The 20,620-nt window shown below is 33.8% G+C and overlaps 2 protein-coding genes across 4 annotated transcripts in view; one reads left to right on the forward strand and one right to left on the reverse strand.

Annotated features, from left to right (window-relative positions):
• The window catches only part of LOC139528750 (uncharacterized), a 39,633-nt gene extending 36,915 nt beyond the window's left edge, over positions 1 to 2,718 (reverse strand). For all 3 annotated transcript variants that reach the window (XM_071324925.1, XM_071324924.1, XM_071324927.1), the window contains exon 1: positions 2,608 to 2,718. The gene's annotated coding sequence lies outside the window, so the exon portion shown is untranslated. The remainder of the gene's footprint in view (positions 1 to 2,607) is intronic.
• Positions 2,719 to 8,047: 5,329 nt separating this feature from the next.
• Positions 8,048 to 8,491, forward strand: LOC139526701 (treponemal membrane protein B-like). The gene has a single exon (XM_071321862.1). The coding sequence runs from the start codon at positions 8,048 to 8,050 to the stop codon at positions 8,489 to 8,491; it is 444 nt and encodes a 147-aa protein (XP_071177963.1).
• The last annotated feature ends 12,129 nt before the right edge of the window (positions 8,492 to 20,620 follow it).

The raw sequence follows: 20,620 nt of genomic DNA on the forward strand, positions 1-20,620 counted from the left end.
CTGATATTTCACGGAAGATATTAAAAGTTATTCACTTTGTTACTTCGCTTCTAAGAGTCTAATTTCTAAAATGTTACTGATTCACTTAATGACGATCATGGTTCGTCAATTATAATTATATAACATACAGCAATGTGGTAATATTTAAATTAAATAGAGAAATGTACGTATGATGTCATCATATAACGTGTGAAAAAGTATTAAGAAATTAGAAAACAACAAATATATAAAATCACCAAAATAGACTTTTAGATGTCATGTCAGTGCAAAAAGACAATTTGCATCAACTATTATTATTCCACGTAAGTTTTTTTTATTATTCTAATTGAATAAAGGCGATGGGTGCCGAATGGATTTCAAACTCAAAGTAATATATATACTGACAAAGCCATGGCTAAATAGGAAAAAGATAAACAGACAAACAACAATACGCAAAAAACATATTAAAACCAAAGTCTGAGCAACACTCGGGGTGATCTCTGCTTCGGAAGGGTAAATAAATCGTGCTCCACATTCGGCACCAATCGTGTAGCTCATATAAGTACACAGTCGGTGAGGGGATATGTCTTACTTGGTAGGTCATATTCGTTCACTCGTTGGAATTCAAGTCAAGCTGTTGATGGTACACCAATCTATCAGATGCGACAAAAGCACTTAAAGTGAATTCTTTAAGCTTATCCTTTGATAATAATTGTGTCCAGTAAATTGTTATTTCTACAAACAGTCTGCATTCTAAGATGTACTAATCTGTACCCGTCTGAATGAACGTCATGCAAAGGTATCCCTCCGTTTGGATTTCTTGCGTTCCATCCGGAACTTCTTCCAAGTTTAGTTTAAACAAATTTTATTTGCTTAAACAGACAAAAGATATGAGACACAAGTTAATCTTTTTCCATTCATCTTGGTATGTGTAATACAAAATGATTCGCGAGATTTTGTAAAAAAAGTAAAATAACAAAAATACCGAATTCCGAGGAAATTCAAAACGGAAAGTCCCTAAGCAAATCCAAAAAATCAAATGCGCAAATACATCTAACGAAAGGATAACAACTGTCATGTCTTGACTGTGTAGAGGAATTTTCTGATGTAGAAATAGGTGGATTTAACCTGCTTTTATAGCTAGGTAAACCTCTCATTTGTATAAAAGTCACATAAAATTCCATTATACATGATTTTTTTTTTTAAATTTGAATAGCGTTATTTCTTTAATACTTTCACAAAACCAGTTTCAACCCATCATTTTTACCTTAAAATTCCCTGTACCAATTCAGGGAAATGGCCATTGTTATATTATAGTTCGTTCCTATGTGTGTTACATTTTAATGTTGTGTTTCTGTTGTTTCGTAGTTCTCTTATATCGATGCGTTTCCCTCAGTTTTAGTTTGTAACTTGGATTTGTTTTTTCTCTATCGATTAATGAATTTCGAAACAGCAGTATACTACTGTTGCTTTTATATATCTTATCATATACGTTTTTTTATATTTTGTTACAGTCTTATTGCAGTTTAAGCAATATGCCTTTTTTATTTATAGTATTTAGAAAATTATGAAGAATGTTATTGTATCTCATCTTTTTCAGTCCAATATAAAGTGTTACTGTTAAATTTCAATATGCTCATGTTTCTATTTCTTTTCAAAATAATTTAGGTAATAGGTGCAGATGTTCATTAGCATCTGAAACCTGTTTTATCGTCATACATAACAGTGATTATGTTTAGATAGACTTATATAAAAGACGTAGTACATTGGATGACCCGACTGGAGTGACATGCGCATAACTATTTGTATTGTTTTTGAATAATTCTTTAAACGTTTAAGTTATTAATAACCCCCTGTCTCAATTTTTATATTGTGGACTGAATAATAAGTATATTTTTTATAACAATGCAATAAATAACCAGTACTGCTGTCCGAAATGAAATGACATTATAAATATAAACAATGGTATGTTAGATATAATAAGTATATCAAATGACGTAAAAACCCAAATATTACAGTAAGAAATTAAATTACTTACTAATATGCCTAATCTTATTTTTAGATATTGAGTGTATTATCAAACAAATAAATCATTTAAATATTAAAAAAGTCCATGTCATTATCAATATGTAAAGTGTAATACCTTTCAACTTTAAAAGACCAAATTCCGTCAATTTTAACCATTAAAAATTAATTTTCAGTGATTTAAAACCAATAGTTGATAATGATTTATATCTATTATTTCATAGGAATTTATAAAACAATTATCTAAACTTTTATAATTCATATATGTGACTACATGTATTATTAACTCAATTTATATTTCATATTTTTTGTCAAACGTATTTCTATTTTTATTTTTGTTTATTGTCTATTGCAATTGTGTGATAAAAAATCAATGTACTGATAATGCCCGTAATGGGTCCACTATTGGAAATAAAATATATCTTATCTTATCTTATATATTAACGTACATCAACTATTATACTACATTTTCTTTAAAAAAAAAGAAACACTTCAAAGTATATATTACATATACAACGTAACGCTCAAGTCCTATATATTTTATGATAAATGGAAAAAGATGAAATATATTTCTTTGTATATTCATAACATCAATCTTCTTACCTTGATCCAAGGGGAAGGAATCACCTTCATAAGATGGGCTGTATCGCGAGCAGATTGTTTCTCTTCATAATCACGTGGTAACATAATGTACCAGCATTTAAAATTTTGTCAGATTAAGATCTATCAAACTTCAACATTATACAAGGATAAAAGTACATGTCCTTTAAATATTTCAACAAAAATAAAAAATGAATTTTACATATATAAACATTTCTGTTCAAAGCATGATCATTCCGCAAATAAATATTTCAAAAGTATATCATAGACAATTAAGGGTACTAGTATAATGTTGAAAACTTCGTGGCTCTGACGCTTGCTGGCACCAAATTTGTACTTAATGGAATATACAGAAGGCTAACCCATGGACTGCAGAGGCGTATGACGGGTACACAAACTCGGTACAATGTTTTTTGTTTTTAAAAATCATTATTTAATTGAAGATGGCAGCATTAATGAATAAAGTAATTAAATGCCGCCGGTCGGCAAATAGGAAATTATCTCAATTGTGTTTTATCACACATGATGACCTATCTGTATGGAGGGCTATGGTAGAAAGACTGTAGAGATTTTTAATTAATCATTTGGAATATAAGCAATGAAGATTCATTTACAAGATCAATAAAAAGATATGAATTTAACCGTCAATTGGACAACCACATTTGAAAACAAATAAACGAAAGAGACAACAAAGCATTACCATATTGAAGCAAATACATTTTATTTGTACGTTAATAAACAATGTTTCACAGCAAAAAAACGCCTTGAATATGTCATCATTAGAATGCTCCTCGTATATGTCTGTATCATGATATTATGAACATTCACTTGTTATGTAAGAGTTCAAAATTTCCCATTGTTCTTCGAAATAACCCTATTAATTCAATATCGCCAAAAATAGATTTGTTGCCCACGTATACAACTGCTATATAAAATGTTAACCTCAAAATGTGTCATGATATTTCACATATTTTCTAATCATTTCACTTTTTTAAGATACCATATTAATTTGATATCATTTAAAGTTCGATTATGTCCTCTGAAAATGCGGGAAAAAATACAGTTAACCATTTGTTTGGCAGACAATTTTAATTCAACATAAATCAGTCGTGTATTATCAAAAACATAACCGCGAAATTTGTCACTCACTCTGATGATTTGTTCTTCTCCTGTTCCTCATGTGCTATTACATCGTTACTTCTGATAATATTATCTTCAGAAATTTCGGTCCGTTACGCTCTTCAACTTTATGAAGTGTCCTATATTTTGACTTTAGTGGAACATTAATGACTTTCGAACAGCGTTATACATAGTACTACTGTTGCCTTTATTTGGTTATTCCCCTTTGACGTGGCTAGTTACTAATACATTTTTATTGTCTTTTTTGTTTTCCTTTATTGACACATTTATTTGTTTTTATAGTGATTAATTTTATATAACAAAGTTGACCGCTGTACCCCTATTTTTGACATTTGTACCTTATATATTGGTTTGTTTTGTTCACACATTGCTGTCAATATAATGGAATTGTATGCGACTGTCAAACAAGTGAGAGGTTTGACTAGCTATAAAACAAGGTTAAATCTACCATTCACTGCATAGGTAAATGCCTGTACCAAGTCAGGAGATGACAGTTGTTATCCATTCTTTTGATTCGTTTGGGATTTTGATTTTGCCATTTGATCACGTGACTTTCCGTTTTGAATCTTCCTCTGAGTTAAGTATTTTTGATTTTTACTTTCTTGTTATCAAAGTTGATATTATATCTAGAGATCCAAGGTAATATTGTGTGTGTGTGTGTTGTTGCCAAAAATAAATATCCGACATAAAAAGTACCAAACGAGTCTATGTAAAAAAAAACCTGTTCATTTGCAAAATATATGTTGGTCCTTTATTAGTAATTTAAGTCATTTCATTGTTATATTACTAGTACTAAACATATATATATCTATGAAAAAGGTGGGTTTGTTCAGTTTTATCTTAAAAAAAATATTTTTAGTGTCTAATATGATTAATATACAGTCTTAATTAACAAAACTTTACAGTGATTTGTTTTACCACCTGTGATTATTTCTTGTTCAATTTGAAACGTATTAGAAAGCGTGGTGTGCTGAATTAAGTTTTTAGAACAAAATATCTAAGTTTATCACATTATTTTTAATCTATAATCGACAACAAGACGTCGTAGAATAGAAAGTACAATGAATTCCAACTCTATTTTAAGTTATAAGGGAGATAACCTAATCTTATACTGCATACTTAGAAATTAAGACAGCGTTCAGCGTTATTTCTGATTGTATAATATTCTTGATTCGAGCATCACTGATAAGTTTAGAAGACAAATCGCATGTCAAGCGTACATTATTTCACTTTTGGTATCTATGATGAGTAATATTTTTTTTTATAAGTTAAAGCATATTCCATTTGATACATGTCCCCAACAAGGAAAGTCTTGATTAATCATGGCAAACATATATGACTCTTTTATGTCATTTTTAGTAGCAATAAACAAAACCTATCTCAATTGGACATGCTTTGATACTACATCTGCCCTTTTTTTTCTAGATAACATTTTTGTTCGCTTTGGAGATTCCGTATATCGTCAGGTTATCGGAATTCCAATATGGACTAACTGTGCACCACTTATTGCAGACCTGTTTTTGTATTGCTATGAGTTACAATTTATGACAAAAATCAGCAAGGTCCCTTCGAAACAACATCTGACACGCAAATTTGATAATACTTTTAGATATTTGGGTGATATGTTGGCTCTCAATAATGACGACTTCAGTATGTATACTAAAAAAATGTATCCAGTTGAACTTACTTTAAATAAAGCTAATACTAACAATGACCACTGCTCGTTTCCACGATCTTGTTATCTATATCACTAACGGAAAACTTTAAAATTTATGATAAAAGATATGATTTTTCATTTCCTATCGTTAATTATCCTTTTTTAGATGGTAACGTTCCCTTGTCACCGTCTTGCGGTGTTTATATATCTCAACATGTACGATTCGCTTGTGTATGTAACAATGTTTTAGATTTAAACGAGAGAAATTTATGTATTACTGGAAATTATTACACCAGGGTTTTCGATATCACAAACTAGTCAAAACATTTACTAAATTTTATCATCGGTATAAGGACATCGTTCGAAAATATAGCTCAACATGCAAACATCTTATACGTTCAGGCATTTCACATCCAATTTTTTATGGAAATATTCTTTCTAAAGCACAAAAATGTCAGTATTGACCTCAGAAGCTTACAAAACCTTTAAAAATACTTCTTAAGAATGGATATAGTTACGATACTATTTTCAAGTCATTAAAAAATGCATATTTTGGCGATAATATTGATTCTCTTCTATGGTCTTTGCATCGGCACTAAACACATTTTATTTTAAAACCATTTGTTGGCATGCCACGGGTTATGATCTTCTCATATATGTTATAATGGTATGATACTAAACCCCTTACGGGAAGGATTGTGCCTGATATTCATATGATGAATACATAATATTTCAATCAGTTTAATTGAAGTCTGGAGCTAGCATGTCAGTTTACTGCTAGTAGTGTGTTGTTATTTATGTATTATTGTCATTTTGTTTATTTTCTTTGGTTACATCTTCTGACATCAGACTCAGACTTCTGTTGAACTGAATTTTAATGTGCGTATTGTTATGCGTTTACTGTTCTGCATTGGCTAGAGGTATAGGGGGAGGGTTGAGATCTCATAAAAATGTTTAACCCCGCCGCATTTTTGCGCCTGTCCCAATTCAGGAGCCTCTGGCCTTTGTAAGTCTTGTATTATTTTTAATTTTAGTTTTTTGTGTACAATTTTGAGTTTAGTATGGCGTTTATTATCACTGAACACAGTATACATATTTGTTTAGGGGCCAGCTGAAGGACGCCTCCGGCCGGGTGCGGGAAGTTCTCGCTGCATTGAAGACCTGTTGGTAACCTTCTGCTGATGTCTGTTCTATGGTCGGGTTGTTGTCTCTTTGACACATGCCCAATTTCCATTCTCACTTTTATTTTTAATCAAGATAAAGGTGATTTTGATTAATTTATTTAAACGGGCTTTACTGAGTTTGCCCACAATCAGAGATTCATTAAACACAGGTAAAAATATACTATCGCAGGGGCGTAATCGTTCTCATGGTAACCATGGTAACAATGTGAACCGTATAATTCAGAGGAGTTGCTACCTAAGTTTTAGGGATATAACAGTTGTTATCAATTCTTTTGATCTGTTTAAGGTTTTAATTTTGCGTTTTGATTACGGACAATCCGTATTGAATTTTTCATCGGAGTTCGGCATATTTGTTATTTTACTGTAGTATGATTTCAAAATTCTATATACTGGAAATGTACAGACAAAATGTATCATCTATGTCATGAAAATATGGAAAGGCTAATTGGGAGGGGATGTTCTGAAACTCATTCATCATTTGTTCCTCATTTGATCATCATTTTATATTGTTAATGCTTCATTGCGTACATCGCTTTACGTGCTCCAGTGTTAGGAGTTTTATACAGGACAGTGTAGGAATCCGTGTTACTTTCCCCTCTCTTCTGAGAGACGAAAACTGATCAGCAGGCCGTGTGCACAATTGCAAGGAACATTCATCGGACACGTTGTCCAAAGGAATAATTCGTAGCTAACCACAGCGTGAGTTACATTTAAATCATTACAAATCATGTCTTTACATCAGCGATCAGTGGCGGATCCAGAAATTTTCATAAGTGGGGGCCCATTGACTGACCTAAGAGGGGGCCCGCTCCAGTCACGCCACAGGGGCTTGTTACAATTGCCGGGTTTACTATCCATACGAACCCCTAAAAACACACAAGGGAGGAAGCTCATTTGCGACAATGCTTCAAATTATTGCTGTAACATTTTTCTCTAAGACTTTCATTTACTTTGTGACCTGAATAAATCTGTTACCACTTGAATTATCTCTTCAATGATATATATTTATTACCTTAAGTAACCTCTATAACTATTGTAATCCTTAAAACAAACTCAACATTTCTGAAATAGAACGAATCGAAGCCCTACATTTTAAAATGAAAGTACTAAAGCGACACCCACGGAAAATATATTTAACAAAAACAAATTTAGATGAAAATGCCGAAACTAGGCGAGTGCGTGAACTTAACGAAAAAGGACAGGAAGCCTTTATAGAAAAAAGTGACAATTTATATCACGACTTAGAGGCCCTAGCCTATAGTCAAGCCTAGAATCTCAGTTATTAGAATCGACCAAGCCTCCTAACGACCTCCAGCAATTGTTAACAGCACAAGATAAAATTGTACAAGCCTGTACTAAATACCGCAGGCCCACAGACGAGTACTTGACATTTCTGAAAAATACAAAAATATTAGACAACCTTCAAGACATTAATACTTGCAAATTCTCAACGGATATCCGAATGTCTAAAGTCGACCTGGCAATTGAAACTTTGCACGAGCATCGCCTTACCTTGACAAAGAAATCAACAAAAACGAGGACATCTAAGGGCAAGACTACCTCGCACAGTGGGAGCTCAAACGTCTCTGACATGTCAAACCTAGCAAGGAGAAAGCGTGCCAAGGCAGAGTCCGCTAGATCAAAGATAGCCTTTGCCGAGCAAGAAGCTGCCCTCCTAAAGCAGGAGGCCGTTTTACAGGAACAGACCCTATACAGACAAACAGAAATCAAAGCCGAAAGAGAACAAGAAACCATCCGTGCAAACCAAGAGGCCATTCGTAGAAAAGCCGAAGCGGAACAAGAGGCCATGCATAGAAAAGCCGAAGCGGAACAAGAGGCCATGCGTAGAAAAGCCGAAGCGGAACGAGAGGCCATGCGTAAAATTGCTGAGTCTGCACACATATGAAGGCTCAAATGGAACTTGAGGCTGCTCACCTGAAAGCTCGAATTGAACAGGAGAAAGAGCACATTAAAATTAAAAAAGAACAGGAGGCGGTTCGCAGGAAAACTCAAATGGAACAGGAAGCCGCACGTGCGGTCCGAGAAAAAGCCGAACTTAAGGCCGCTAGAAGCATTCTCGAAGCAAAAAGAGAAGCTGCAGCCGCAGAGGCCGAGGCTCGTATCCTGAAATACGAGTCATGAAGCACCAGCGTTCATGCCATCCATGGCACTGAACTTGCCGCCACAGACATCTGCTGTCTTGCCTTCCGATACTAAGTCACCGGAAATTACCTTAATCCCAGATCTGGAAATAGTAACTGGCATACATAAAGTACATTTCAGACGAGATCCCTGCTGAACACCAAAAACAGGGTGTTAAAGAAGCGATCCCTGTCTTATGCATAAAAAAAGACGTTATAGAAGAGATCCCTGCTTCAAACCAAAAACAAAGTGCAATAGAAGAGACCCCTGTTGCATACCAGCAACAAATTAATCCTACGTCGGAGATAACTGGATTTCTTCTACGCAAAGACCTATTGTTCTCCCGGCTAACGCATTTTAATGACCAGGCAGAATCCTTCCATACATGGAAGTCTAGCTTTAAAAACGTTATAGACGAATTACAAGTTTCGGACTCGGAACAAATAGACTTACTGATTAAGTGGCTAGGATCAGAGTCTGGTAAACATGCCATGAGTATAAGGGCATCAAATGCCAACAACCCTAAAAGAGGCCTACAGAGGTTATGGTATAGATTGGATGAGCGATATGGTGCTCCAGAAATGTTGGTAGCCTCTCTCAGGAGTAAACTTGACAAATTCCCAACATTGACAAATAAGGACAACGCACGTCTCTATGAACTGTCTGACATTCTATCAGAAATAGAATACCACAAGGAAAACCCCGAGCTGGGATGTCTGCTAGATTATTTTGATTCACCGACCGGAATAAACCCTGTCTTTGAAAAACTACCCTATGGACTTCAGGAAAAGTGGATTACAAGGGCGACTAGATACAAATCTAACCGCTACGTTGCCTTTCCTCCTTTTACAGAATTATCTGCATTTATCAGTGAAATCAGTAGAATTAAAAACGAGTCACACCAAGTACAAAAGGTGCTGCGCCAAGGTTCACACCTCAGCCTGGAATGAAAATCAACGTTCACAAGACAGCGGTCGAACAACGATCTGGAGAGACTGCACAGCAAAAAAATCTGTGCATAATACACAATACCGAACATTCACTAAATGAATGTCGTGGGTTCAGGGCTGAAACTATAGAGGAACGCAATGAACTGTTGAGGCAAAACAATCTTTGTTACAAATGCTGTGATTCGACTATGCACAGAAGTCGCGATTGCAACGCGAGTATCAGTTGCAATGAATGCGGAAGTAAACAACACACCACCACATTACACACAAATCAAGTGTACCAACCCAAAGGTGCACCGCCTTCACCGCCTAGATCAGTCGACGGCGGGGAGCAACTTGAATTAGCTGAAACCAAGCTAACCTCTGTTAGTTCAACTTGCACAGATATCTCAAAAGACGGCAACAGTAGTAAATCTGTGCCAAGATACTTCCTGTGAATGTCTTTCACAAAAATAATCAGGACAAAGTAATTCGCATGTATGCAATTATTGACGACCAAAGCAACCGGTCTCTCATGGCTCCTGAATTCTTCAGCCCATTCAACGTACAGGCAGAAATAAAAGACTACTAGTATTTGTTATCCACATGCTCCGGCAGCAAGGTTACTTCTGGTAAACCAGGAAACATTCCCAATAATCGGAACGAAATTGCTACACCTGAGGATATATTGCAATATCAACACTTGCAAGAACTATAAAAACATATTCTCCCAATTGATAGAGGCACATCATGTGCTTGATCAACGTCTAGGACCACCAAAGGCTCCATTTGCGCAAAAGTTAAACCTGGGTTGGATTATCGTTGGAGAAATACGCTCCGATAAGCAACATGTTTACCTTGAACTCACAAGGAAACAAATCCAACTTGCAGTGTTGTGAAACCACATACAAAGAAATTACCTGAGTGTAATAAAACCAACACCCAGTCAAATGAAATTCAAACTGATTCGTTTAAACATTATCTACGTTTACATTGGCAACCGAAAACAAAATCAGCGACTTCAATCGTCAGATTTGCAGAAGCCGAAAAGTTCACTTCGGAAGCAACGCCACCAAAAGTGAATGCTGACAAAGAAAAGCACATCCAAAAACATTCAATTCCCAAGGGAAGCTTCAGTTCGCCTTAAGATACGCAAGGACAAGAGGAAAGCAGAATAGACAATTACAAATTAAGTCACAGAGAAAAGGAACATGGCACCGGATGGTTTACTGTATGCCGTAAACATAAGGGAAAGCGTCCGCCTCGCAAGACGTCCTCATTGGACCGCATATCCGTGTCGAAAGGAGATTTTTCCATCAGAACTGCAGCCAAGGAGTTGGATTTTAGATCGCCGCGATCTATTCGGAAACACCGCCTTGTCTAGGATAGAAGCTGTGAAATACCCAGCCTATCGTTGGACTACTTCTAAGTGGAACTTTGAACTGTTGTTATATATTTAACATTTTATTTGTTTTTGATAATGATATAGTGATGTCAGATAGACCTCAGACGGGGAGTGTTCTATAACTCATTCATCATTTGTTCCTCATTTGATCATCATTTTATATTGGTAATGCTTCATTGTGTACATCGCTTTACGTGCTCCAGTTTTAGACGTTTTATACAGGACAGTGTAGGAATCCGTGTTACTTTCCCCTCTCTTCTGCGAGACGAAAACTGATCAGCAGGCCGTGTGCACAACTGCAAGGAACATTCAGCGGACACGTTGTTCAAAGGAACAATTCGTGGCTAACCACAGCGGGCGTTACATTTAAATTATTACAAATCATGTCTTTACATCAGCGATGAACTGTTTTAATATATTTCCTATGTTATAAAGAAACTATGAACATTTTACCGCTCAAACTGTTCGTATCTGCAATTACACAATTTAATTCAAGACAAAACCCGACGTGTGCAAGAATATTCATCTATTTATTATTATAAAGAACATTTACAGCTTTATATATCTACGAACTGTTTATCCGTATTTTTTATGGACTTTAATTATCATTGAACACATTGTAGAATTGTATTTATATTTGTATTTTCAGTTTTTCACCTTTTGGATTGGTAGTAAAATAAAAGTCAGCTCCTGATCGTTTTATCCTTACTTAAACCCAGTCATTTTGGTTACACTCACTGGTCCGGCCAGTACAGGGGATGAGATGTCTCTTATAATTTGGTTAAGTATGTTTTTATAATTTTTAATGTCCTAGTCCCAAGCAAATAGCCTGTAACTCAGTGACTGTCGTTTGTTGGTGTAAACCATATTTGGTTTTTTTAATTTATTATTTTGAACTTGAATTATACCGTTTGTTTTTTCGTTTCTATTGTTTTACATTTGTTATTTTGATGTATGTTATACATATAGCTTACTATACGGTATTGATTTTGCTCAGTATTTTACATTGTACGGTGACCTATTATTGTAAACTTCAATGTTTATTGGTGTCTAGTGGAGAGGCCTATTTTAAAAGGTAACTCACTGCAGCCTTTATTTTCATGTTACAACTGATATGGTATTACCGATAAATGTATAAAACACTCACTATTCTTCAATATAAAAAGGAAGATGTGGTATGATTGCCAATGAGACAACTATCCACAAAAGACCAAAATGACATAGACATTAACAACTATAGGTCACCGTACGGCCTTCAACAATGAGCAAAGCCCATACCGCATAGTCAGCTATAATAGGCCCCGATAAGACAATGTAAAACAATTCAAACGAGAAAACTACTGGCCTTATTTATGTAAAAAAAAATGAACGAAAAACAAATATGGAACATATAAACAAACGACAACCACTGAATTACAGGCTCCTGACTAGATATTGTGGCGGGGTTAAACATGTTAGCGGGATCCCAACCCTCCCCTTACCTGGGACAGCGGTATAACAGTAAAACAAAAGAACGAACTATAAAAATCAGTTGAAAAAGGCTTTATTAACTCATCAGATGGACAAAAATACAAGTGGACGTGGCCGGGTACTTATACATCCTGACACATAAAGACACAATGAACAGATCTGAGAGTACTCGCAGTTATCTGACAGCTAGTTCAAAGCCACTAACAACTAATAAAAAAATCATGCATCAAACCCTAAACTATCAATCCGTACACATCCAACATCCAATAGATTTAGTGTAAAGACGTCATAAACAGCCAGAGAAAAACATGACCTTGTGTAATGTTCAACTCTTTCTTGTAGATAGAAAGAGTTATAAAAAAAGTGACAAATGAATTATTCAATTAATTTTACGTTTGTTAAACTGCGATATAAACTTTCATAATGAACATGGCGATTTTCAAACTACTCCCCCTCCCTAAATATTTTTACTAAAAATATTGTATATCTATGCTTATTCTAAAGCCTTCCTTCGTAAGACATGAGTTTATCTAACATGCATCGACCTGTTTGTCTGTCCGAACATGTCTCACAATAATTCAAGTTTGTATTGGCCATTTTCTATTTGTATTTTTACATTATAAAAATGTCTCTTGGACTTATCATCATGAATATTAACAACGTTATACGTTCTAATTTGATTGTTTTTTATGTTTTACCTATCATGAATTCATTTGTTTCCGATTTTTGCCTTTTTTTTCACCTAAGGACCACTCTGAAAAATTAATAGGAATGTGTTTCTTCTCCACGCACATGACAATCAAAGCTATCCACGTGACTGAGAGTGTACGCTATGATTATGGCAGAGATATTTATTCACAGATGTTAGTTGGAAAGTAAATATTGTGTTTCCTAACGGGTTCATAAGTTATCTAAAGCTTTTGTTTATCCGAGACTGTTGAGTACAGATATTAGTTCCACAATATGAAATCGTACTTGTAAAAAAAATCAAGTCGTCGTGTTGTATGTGTATCTTATAATCATTTATTCTTAAAGGAAATCTTACCTTTTTCAATTATTCTCTATTCTGTAAACCCCGTTAATACCCATATGAGTTTGACCTAGAGAAAATGTTTGATAATTTCGTTATGTTGTAATGTTAATGTTTTTGTCTGTTTTGTGTTACGCTGCATGAAAAATTAATTTTGAAACATTTAAAAAAAATATGGTGCATATTCATTAAGGATGTAAATACAAAATTTCGAAAATCTATAGGCAAAGACATAATGATTCGAATCTGCTCCCTCTTCAATAAGACAAAGCAAAGGTTATTTTTCTTTGTCCTATTATTTCCATTCCGTCTTCCGGATATTTACCCATTGTTTACTATTGATATATATATCTATTAGATATGAAGGGGACTCGGTGGTAGAGTGGTCTAATTAGTGTGAATATTCATTGTTTATGTACTAGGATTATCAGTTTTTTTCCTGCCGAAGGTCGCTGGTTCTCTCCTGGCACTGCGGCTTATACCATACAAAATCATAAAATCTCCCCAAAAACAAAAAACAAACAAAAAAACCTTTAAAAAACAGTTCAGCCAAAAACGTCTACGGCAAAACCTATAGAATTAAAAATGTATCCGTTGAAATAATTGGTCTACCTTAATAAACCTATATTTTACAAACAACATATCACATTTAAACAACTCTGTCACCTGTACGACGACTTCATTGTGAATATTACACTTCATGGCAAGTGGATTAATAGGGTATACACAATATGGCAAACATTGACAAGGTTAACTTCGGGTTCGTTTCAATTTCGTCTAACACTTTAGTTCTAGTGAACATAGTTCATGCGTTTATGGGAATTGTAACTTCCTCACCATGGTGAGCAAGTGGTTGACAAGAATCACTCGACAATTTAAATTCTTCTAATTTACAATGATTTATATAAGTACCTACGGAATTAACATTTTTTTGTTTACCCTGCATAATGACGACTACGAAGACGATTGATAACTTTAATATTACAGGGAAACAAGCAATCCCTTCTATCGGAAAAATGACGTCACAAAGGCGCACATAATTGACTGACTTTTCTTGCGAAGGACATAACTCGGAAGTGGTCTATTGTGCGATTTAATCAATTGGAAACTCACAGACAAAATGATTCGTTTGTATCATACAAAATTACAGTTGATACGAATTTGATTCAAAATACCATGGTGATGAAATAAAACTATCCCCGTACAAAAAATGCAACTACCTAAACAAATATTAGTGAATGAAAATGATAGACGGAAGAACAACATATTTTGAATGATAAAAAATGTTATTTTGTACTTTTCATCAATACTCCAATTTAGGAAACGAAGAGAAAAAACACATCGATTATAAGTAATCTGTGATTATCTGTATGCACTGAAGTGGTCGTACTTTAACACGCAACGGAATGAAGGAGGATCTGTAAACAAATAAATATCTATTTTTAGGCCACACCAAATTAATTAATAGTTCTTTGAGATTTTACCCAAAAAAAATGGGGCGAGCGAGCGAAATTTAAATTTATATTTTTAAATTCTTCGCCTCAAATTTTGAAGAAATATGGAGCGAGCGATAATTTTTTTCTCTCAATTTTTATATCTTTTACCTAAAAGAAGCAACTGAATTTTCAACTCACTTAATTGAAAGGGGACATAATTTGATATAATTAAATTATCTCCCTTTTTATATGTATTTCAACTTTCTGCATTCTTTTTCATTTTATTTTGTTGTTTGTATAATTAACACTGCACAAATATACACTTTTGAACATATTTTTTTATGCATGAACTTTATATGGCTATCTGCTTTTAATATGCACTGCTTTCATCTGTAGTATATGCACCTTCTGGTCCTTAGACACCCTCTGTAGTATGCTAGCTAGCTTCTTGTAACATAACTGCATGGTGTGTGTTTTGTGTTTATGCATATGGATCACTAACCAGTCAATCCAAGCACAGTGGAAACTGGGGGTTCTAGCTAGTGCTACTTTACAATTAAATATCAGAAAATAAATTACACCAAAACATACCAACATGGAAATACCTACATAACCTACATTTATAAGCCTATGTTCGAGGCCCAATCAATGATATCAGATTAAAGTCTTTGTGGCCCAGTGAGCTGTTTCCCAGACAAGGGGACAGGTTTATCAGGCATGTGTAACTCATTTTGTGAGCTCATGAGTACCGAAAATGCATTAATTCCACTTGGTTTTGAATTTGATGCATCTTTAGTAGCAGTAGATCCATCATCAATTGTGAACTGCACATATTTCAAGTTTAGGTCATAACATATTGACCATACCATATTTTCGTCAGATATTTCGATACTAGAATCATCGAAACTGTTCGACTTACTTATTTGTATGGCTTTAATATTAATAATCTCACTTTGTGCATCGCTACATCGTTCAATGGCTTCTTGATATAGTTCCCTGAATGTCCGACAATTTGTTTGTGTTGCCGTATTTTTTAATATGTATGCCTTGTTGTTATTTTTGTCTGAATGTTTCACCACAGAAACAATCAGCACGTTTTCCATCTTTGCAACTTTTTTGATCAGAATCAAAAATATGCTTGACAAATGACAAACACTGCATATTTTCAAACGCTTAATTTCTTTAATTGTATGTGATATTATTTTGTAATTTACCTCTTGTTTCACATGTCAATGTGACTGAGTGTTTTTGAAATAAAGCATATTGTATTGTATTGTATTGATAAAGATTTTATTTTAATACCGGAATCGAGTTCGTCGAAAATGCGGATTTATTTTCGACGTGCGGGAATTTTATTTTTATGTTTATTTTTTGGTTTTGGCAGGTGAGGTGCGGGAAATTTATTTTTATTTTTTTATTTTAATTTCGGCAATTTAGGTGCGGGTTTTCCAAAGAACTACTAATTAATTTGGTGTGGCCTTAGGTGAAATTGCAAAAACATTTGTTTTCCTGTGCTTAAACATCACGTAGCTAGATTGTCTTATGTATAAGTGCATCATGTACTTATATCGGATGTCTTAAGAATGTTGCACATTCGACTTAGGTACATTTGCTACTAGGTATATTTTTTAAATCAACAAACTCTCTTTGTGCTGTTCCGTTTGTTATTTGGAAAATAAAGGGAAAAAAAACAGCTGGATTTACCATCTTGTACTACATCCTCCACCAGGACGTGCAAACGTAATAATGGCATAATTTAAATCGCACACTTTTGTTGTTTAATTTCCAGTTCATAAAAAGAATTGTGCTTGACTCAATGTCACAACAACTCGGTCAAATCAGACTGATTCTGTTAACGTTGTATCGTTAATTATTTTAGCTTTAATGCTCTCAAATAATACATGTTTTATTAACTTTCCAAACTTTAGCTTCAAGTATACCTGATGATAAAGTTATATTAAATCTTGTGAGCATGAAAATGTGTGTCATTTCCTTTTTATATCTTTGATAAAATTTAGATAGTAATTTTAATCATTTTTGAATTATTCGATTATTGTGTCATTACTTTGAAATACATATTTACATCATTTTCTTCTTTTTCTGTAAATCAATTATTTGTTTTACTCAATTGTTTGGATAATTAAATCTAGATTACTTGATTGATTTGTGATTTCTTTACCACGCATCAACACAAAAAGACTATATCGTGGCCATCTGAAATTGGGGCTTATTCTCTACATATCATATTGATGGTTTTCGTGGTGTTCTGTGACAGTCTTTAGTTTCTATATAGATTTTTTGCACCGTCTGTTGTCGTTTTGTTTTGCAATTAATTTGATGGTCTCTCTACGACTTTTTGATTATCTTTTCGATATCTCCCGCCTTTTTTAAAATTTCTTGAGCTAAACGTTATCTATCTACGATTCGAAGAATTACCATGTTCTTGAGTTTCGTTTGAAACAAAGTGCAAACCTCTTTGTATCGCAAGTAGATGCGCTCTCTTATCGAACGTGTTCATTTTGTATGACGTCACGTTTATAATGACGTTAAAGTGCCAAAATAGTTACAAATTTACAATCTTTGATACCTTTTTTATATCTATTTCTTGATGAAATGCATTGGTTTATAAAAATGTAGAATATGTACATAGATTAAGTATTAATTTTATGCTTAATGGAACAAGAAACAAATTGTTCTGTTTATTTAAATTTTCGAATATTGTACGTTGCTATGTAACAAAGTACAGTCAAATCTCGTTGCCTTTCAAAATTGGGACATACCGGTTGCTTGAGAGTAGTGTAATTCAAGTGGATGTCGTGAGAATCAACTAACATCAGACATTTTACTATTTCCTAGATTACACTTTTCTATTGTCGTCGATCTGATTACAGGTCCAATCATATACATGTTCCAAGGAGACGTCCGAATATTTTACGTGTACTAACGAATGCAAATTATGATACAAAAATAAGAACATGGTGCCTCAGAGGCAATCATACCTTATCAATGGACCACCAAAGAAAACTTTGAAATTCGACATGTAAATGAATTTATACTTAGTTCATCTTTATTGATTGGCGCAACAAACGCACCACCTTTTTTGTCTACAAATATTATTTTCTTTTGATGGTATCTATTAATGTTTTTTTAAGATGATTACAAAAATCAAACATTTACTGGAACTTCAAAGCTAATGGAAAACACGTTTGTTAAATCGATCTAAAAGCCTCCAAAATAATGAGTATTTTAGAAATATAGTAACAAAGTTGTTAACTATCATTTCCTCAACGTTCTTTTATGGAAATATTCAGCTATTCCCATATTGCCAAAAGAGTAAATCACGAAAATACTGAACTCAAAATTCAAAACAGAAATTCCCTAATCAAACGGTAAAATCAAAAGCTCAAACACATCAAACGTATACTAAAAGATAAAAACTGTCAGATCTCTGACTTGGTACAGGCATTTTCTAGTGTAGAAATTGGTGGATTAAAACTGGTTTAGATAGTATAGCATCTTATATTGTTTAGATAGTATATCATCTAATATTGTTTATATAAAATATCATCTTATATTGTTTATATAAAATATCATCTTATATTGTTTAGAGAGTAAATCATCTTATATTATGAGAAACGAAACGTCACAATATCTGACCAATCATTTTGTTAGTCAAAATAATAGATTTTGTAACTGTTTCTATGTTTATAGAGAAATTCTGACAGATTGAAGGAGCTTACATTAGGTCAATGTTTATTACTTTTAGAATGTCTTTTTTAAAGCAGAAAACGCGTACTCTTCCATAGCACCCGACTGGATTCACTTTTTTCTGGGTTTCTGTTGCCCAATCATTAGTTTCCTTATAATGTAAGATTTTGTGGGGGTCTCTTCTTGTTTTCTTTTAGTCATGATAAAGTTTTCCCGTTCGTATGTTTTTCTTTTAAAACATTATTATGTTGGTTTGTCTACCTTGTTACTTGTAATTGCTTATCAACATCTTAACTGGTTTTATTTTATGCTGAATATGAATGAAATTTAAATCAAAAACTTATTTAATAATTCTGGGCAGGTGAGAAAGCGTCATGTTGTCTCCTTGTAACTACATATAGGCAAAACATACAGTTCCTGTTAAACAGTTGATAATAGATGCTGTTTTTGTAACATGCTTGTTAATAAAATATTGTGTGAATGGTGTGAATACGTGCATTAAGTCGCTCCTTAAAGCTGCGACATTGGCCACTTTTTGGAATACAACTGGTTACCTTAAACATGTTAAAGGGCAATAACTAGTTCAAGAGTTAACTGATAATTTCTGTCCTCTTGACGTATGTCTAGATCTTGTTCTTGTGATAATTTTTCCTTTTAAAGTTTCTATCTATATGTTTTAGTTTTAGTGTGAATGTTGCAAATACGTATATTGTGTCACTCCTTGGAACTGTGATATTTACCATTTTTGGGGATAAAACTCATTATTAAAGGGCATTAACTATTTCAAGAGTTAACTGATAATTTCAGTCATCTTGATGTATTTCTTGATTTTGTTCTGGTGATCATATTTTCTTTTAAAGATTCTATATATGTTTTGGTTTTTGTGTGAATTTTGTAAATACGTGCATTGTGTCCCTCCTTGGAACTGCGACATTGGCCAGTTTTGGGTTAAAGCTCATTATTAAAGGGCAGTGACTATTTTTAGAGTTAACTGATAATTTCAGTCATCTTGATGTATTTCTTGACTTTGTTCTGGTGATCATATTTTCTTTTAAAGATTCTATATATGTTTTGGTTTTTGTGTGAATTTTGTAAATACGTGCATTGTGTCCCTCCTTGGAACTGCGACATTGGCCAGTTTTGGGTTAAAGCTCATTATTAAAGGGCAGTGACTATTTTTAGAGTTAACTGATAATTTCAGTCATCTTGATGTATTTCTTGATTTTGTTCTGGTGATCATATTTTCTTTTAAAGTTTCTATCTATATGTTTTAGTTTGTGTGTGTGAATGGTGTGTATACGTGCATTGAGTCGCTCCTTGCAACTGCGATATTTACCATTTTTGGGGATAAAACTCATTATTAAAGGGCATTAACTATTTCAAGAGTTAACTGATAATTTCAGTCATCACGTTTGTTTTTGTGTCCGTTCAGTGTTTCTGTTATTCCTTTATTTATCTCTTATAGCTGATGTGTTTCCGCCGGTTTTGGTTTGTGTCCAGGATTATTTTTCGCTCAATCAATTTATGACTATTTCACAGTGGTATACTACTGGTGCCTGTAACTAAGTGTTGGAAACAATACTTTGTTAACGGCTTCTTGTCTGTTTTCTTTAAGTCAGAGTTTCCCATTTGTAGGATTCGTGTAATTAATCTGTACTTTTCTTTGTAGTACTATGTGAACGGCTTCTCGCCTGTTTACCTTAAGTCGTGGTATGTTTCCAACATTATATATGGGTTCGTGTTCCCCAATCTTAATTGTTCGACGAAATACTTTGTGAATGGCTTCTCGGCTTTTTTCTTGTCCAGGTAATGTTTTCCAATCTAAAGGGACCGTTCTGCCCAATCTTCCGATTTCTATGTAATACTAATAGATGAAGATTGCTTGTCCATTTTCTTCGTTTATATATATTATATT

This window comes from Mytilus edulis, chromosome 6 (genome assembly GCF_963676685.1).
Source record: "Mytilus edulis chromosome 6, xbMytEdul2.2, whole genome shotgun sequence".
NCBI classification, from domain to species: Eukaryota; Metazoa; Mollusca; class Bivalvia; order Mytilida; family Mytilidae; genus Mytilus; species Mytilus edulis.

What these genes read in the sequence shown, in the direction of transcription:
- LOC139526701 (XM_071321862.1), top strand. Translation starts at nt 8,048, where the DNA reads ATGTCTAAAGTCGACCTGGCAATTGAAACTTTGCACGAGCATCGCCTT.